The sequence below is a fragment of the Anneissia japonica genome, unplaced genomic scaffold, assembly GCF_011630105.1.
Source record: "Anneissia japonica isolate Jap-2015-1 unplaced genomic scaffold, ASM1163010v1 scaffold685_len2926416_cov193, whole genome shotgun sequence".
Lineage (NCBI taxonomy): Eukaryota > Metazoa > Echinodermata > Crinoidea > Comatulida > Comatulidae > Anneissia > Anneissia japonica.
In genome coordinates this window covers 920,323-924,930 of record NW_022692922.1, presented here as the reverse complement: position 1 = coordinate 924,930, position 4,608 = coordinate 920,323, and the positions used below count along the sequence as shown (strand labels likewise).

General features: G+C 36.8%; 1 protein-coding gene across 1 annotated transcript in view; it reads left to right on the top strand.

The window, feature by feature from the left end:
- LOC117100468 overlaps window positions 1-4,608 on the top strand; it is a 15,166-nt gene that overhangs the window by 9,680 nt on the left and 878 nt on the right. Inside the window, exons 3-5 of the mRNA XM_033240170.1 lie at window positions 69-295; window positions 709-878; window positions 4,021-4,187. Of these exons, the coding sequence (XP_033096061.1) occupies window positions 69-295; window positions 709-878; window positions 4,021-4,187 (564 nt within the window). The remainder of the gene's footprint in view (window positions 1-68; window positions 296-708; window positions 879-4,020; window positions 4,188-4,608) is intronic.

Sequence of the window (4,608 nt, the reverse complement as noted above, 5' to 3'; positions counted from 1 at the left end):
TATATATATATATATAATATATCACTAATATAAAATAAATGGAATTTTATACTAAATTTTTGCTACAGTTGGTACTCCAGGTATCTTTACGACGCCAGTAATTGCGACGCAAGGGCCTGTATCTGGTTGGGTTACGGTGCTGAAATGTACAGTTGGAACCGGTATTGATGTTCGTCAGGCATGGTTAAACGGTACTGGTATTTCCGATGATAACGCATTCATGTCAATGGACACTAAACAAAACTACAGAAACCATGCTGTCCTGAAATCGTGGTCATCTTTGTTTATTCCTTCGGTCTGTGCATATTATTAAATATTGAATTCATGAATTACATTATTAAGTACCGGTATGGTGTATCATATACCAAATTGAGCATAGGGCCACAAGTTTACATAAATCAGCAAATTTTGTTTGGTCATTTAAAGTAGAGGAAACACAAACGTAGAGTATAAAAAACAATGCAAAAGATGTGATCATCCACGCAAACAACCACATGCAAACACTGCAGCTGACACACTGTTGAATCTTCTAAATCATGAAAAAATCCTTTTACTCTTATAGACGTTCATTATTTATATAAGCCTATCATTGTATTCTTGCCTTCTACCTGGGCTGAAATAGTTTTTAAAGAATCAAGAATCACTCACTGTTTTCTGGGAATGAACTTTCAAACATGGTATTATAAATATCTTCATATCTATCTCTAGGCCAAGTTAAGCTTTTACGATGAATCTCAGAATTTGGTAGCCTTCATCTGGTGTTCTGCAAATGGCTATACGATGACAACATGGTTTTGGCAAAATCTGTTTATTGGTTCTTCTTGGATTGATATTTCGCCTGCTTACAGCTTCTCCAACTTTGGTTTTAACGGATACAAGTAGGTACATCGAAACATTAATACCATACTCTTATACTGTCTGTGTTTATAAACCTTGAATATATTCTTTATAAAAAAAAGAGTTAAACTGCTCAATTTGTGTAATATAAGCTATTAATTGAAAGACAAATGACAAATTTGACAAAAAATGTCATTATCAGAACAAAACTAGAAGGCATTCTGAGAGGGCATACCTTCACCCACATCATAATTCTCTTCCGTACTATAAATTTCCCACGCATAAACTGTCCTCATGAAAACAAGTTCTTGTAATCTCGAAAGCTCCGATGAGGGCAGTATAATAGAGGCAGTAGAGTGTCTTGGCCCTATCAAAAAAGATCTATTAATCAATCAAACAATCAAACAATCAATCAATCAATCAATCAAACAATCAATCAGCCGAGTATTCCTAGAGCTCCTTTGAAATCACTCAGTAACTAGGCCCCTATGAGTCAGCCGAGTAATCCTAGAGCTTCTTCAAAGTTATATAACTATGGCGCCGCTCGTTGGTCTAGAAACATGCAAGGTGTAAAACTATGTAACTATGGCTTGTTGGTCTAGAGAATGAATGTAGGTTAGGGTGTGAGAGGTCCCTGGTGTAATTCCTGGACGAGGCCGTTATTTTTTTCTCTAAAAATGAAGAAAGATCTACTAATTAATCAGCGAAAAAAGATCTTCAATCAGCCAAGTATTCCAAGAGCTGCTTCAAAATTACATAGTAGTAGGCCTAGGCAGTTTTCGCCGCACGACGGTAACCTTAACGTTAACGGATGACGTCATAATTTATTCATCTTGCGTTGCGGAGTACGTTAATTTCAGGAGTTTACGTGCTCGACGTACGTTAGTTACGGGTTTGCGCATGCGTATTTCGATTTGTTTACAAAAGGGCGGAGCTATCGTGCTGCAAGATGGGTACTAACGTTAAAGTTAACGTCGTGCAGCGAAAACTATCTAGTATTAGTAATTATGACGTTGTAGCTTAGGGTGTGAGACACAGTAACTATGGCTGTTGGTCTGGAGAAATGAATGTAGGTTAGGGTGTGAGAGGTCCTTGGTTCAAGCACAGTCGATCAGCTAGACATTCCACAAGTCTCTAATTTATTGATTTTTCCAAAAGAGTATTTGATTTTTCGTAATATTAGCACATTTCGGAAAGCGCCACCAACGTCTGTTTATTTCGAGAAACTTTTTGATGCGAATTAGAATCCCAGAAAAAGTATACTATGGAACGCCATGCAAATAAGCAATATGGAACGCCAATAGTGCCAAAATTTATTCATTTTTAAGCATTTTCACTGATTAAGACAAAGTTTAGAGACTGGAACCCAGTCTATCGATCAGCAAAAAAGCAAAGCCAATCATCCATGAAAAAAGCACAGTCAATCAGCAAAAAAAGCACCCATTCCCATTCTGCTGGGTATTCCTAGAGCTGCAGTACTGTTACCTAAGTTGCTTGGTTTAATATACGGACAATGAAAAATAAAAAAAGGGAATTAAAAAGAAAACCAGTTTGGCATCAAAAACCTATTATAAAGGTCATGGTTGAACGTGTTTCTGCAGACGTCAACGCGTTAGAGATACCCAATGTCAACGCATTACCTTCTGAAGCAAAACCTGTAAAAAAAATAGTCATTTTTTATCATAATTCGGACATCTATCAATTTAAAAGTTGTTTTTTCCTGATTTTTAGGCAGTTTTCTATCTCGTTTGGTAATATTTTAATTATTTTTGCAACCGTGTGGTTCCGTGTGGTGTCGTGTGGTCCGTGTGGTGTTTTGTAGGACCCGAACACTCTTCTTAGGGGTGGCGCCAGAAGGGCTGGGGGGTTTACACCCCCGTCGGGGAAGCATATCCCCCACTCCGTCGGGGAGCAGGAGTAAGTTTTGTCGGGGAATAAACAAATAAAAAAACTTATTTACTTTCATTAAACTATTTTTGTTAAATTTTCATCACAATAATAATAATAATAATAATAATTATTATTATTATAATTGATAATAATAAATAATAATAATGATAATAATAATAATAATAAATAATAATAATAATAATAATAATAATAATAATAATAATAATAATAATAATAATAATAATAATAATAATTCAATGAGACTAATAATAATAATAATTCAATGAAACTAATTAAAAATAATTTGCGTTGTGTTATGACAAATGCTCGTTTGGATAGTCTCATGATGCTTGGAATACATCGTGATAGGGGAAGCAACCTCGACCTTGACAGCATTGACAAATGCAAAATTTCCAAAATGTAGAATTTCACTTTCAAGATGGTTACATTGCATAGTCTTTGTTTCTTGTTTTATTCAAAATGTTTTGGTTTTGGAAGCTGATTTCGACATTAGAAAATATAGCCTACATGAAGTCATATTTTAGTAGTTCGATGCCTATCAAATAAGTAATAAAAATTCGCCATAATTTGTCAAATATCCGCGGCTTCCAGGGGGCTTCGCTCCATGCGGCTCCCCTGGCCCCAGCCAAGTGAGACTCGATTCGCTCCACTAGCCCCTCCGTCGGGACCTTTAGCCCCTCTGTCGGGCAGGTCCTGGCGCCATCATTGATTCTTCTAACAACTACACCATCCAGCGATACCTCCTTGGTGGAGGTAAACAATGCATGGCACTTTACCTACTGTTGTCTGTCTCCGCCCAAAAGAGTGCGTACCTGGTAGGTTAAGCAACCATGCTTTGGTTACTGATGCAAGGATGGCATGTTTCATAATCAGGAGGTTTTCCAAATCGGTTCCACTCTTAATATATAGTTTAATAATTTTTGTGCAGTGATTGCAGTTTGAGGTCTTAGGTCTGGGGTTCGGTACACTCACCACACTGTACATAGGCATACACCGTTCAGCAAAATACTTTAGCTACACGTTTTGTCTCTACACCATATCTAGCTGTTAGAATGCAGTGGCAATAAATATATATTAATTTGTGGTATGTCAACGTGTACTTAAATTGACTGATTTGTCATTTTATGGGGGTCCTAACTAGGCCGGGTAACAACACTGGAAGCACAATGGCAAAATTCGCAGGTACTCAAATAGACCTATCGTTAATATTGTGCTTAACAGAAGGAATATAGTCGGGTTTAAAATTAAAACTTTGCTTTCTTCTTTGTCTAGCGAGCGTTTATTTTACGTTGGCCGATCGGATGAATGTGACACAGGTGCAGGGTGGATCATGGTTGTCAATGGACAGACCAATACCTCCTGTCAGTGGGAATCTGCTGAAAGTTATCCATTGTTCTTGTACAGCAGTGACAAAACATCGGTCGAATGGGCAACTGGTAGTAAGTTTTTAATTAATTTTAAGGCCTAATATCTAAGATACATTCATGCGATATGATGTAGGCCTATACTAATTCGAGTATGGAAAAAGTTTTATTTTCACTATCGGAATGATATCACCAGATGTCTGCACAATTCTGGAATAAACATATTGTAGCACATCATACTTTCTCTTACCACTAAGGGAATTTTTCCAGTAGCGCCCCACCCCCCTCCCCCATTAGGTACGTAAGTGTGGAACGCACCACTTCAGCAAGTGCCGTTGATGCAAAGGCATGTTCACTAAATAATAAAATATATACCGTAATGTAAAGTGACCATTCAGCATGTATAATGTATGTATAGGCCTATATTATATTTTAATATATATGTGTGTGTATGTATATTTAATATATGTGTATGCATGTACTCTTATACACATCT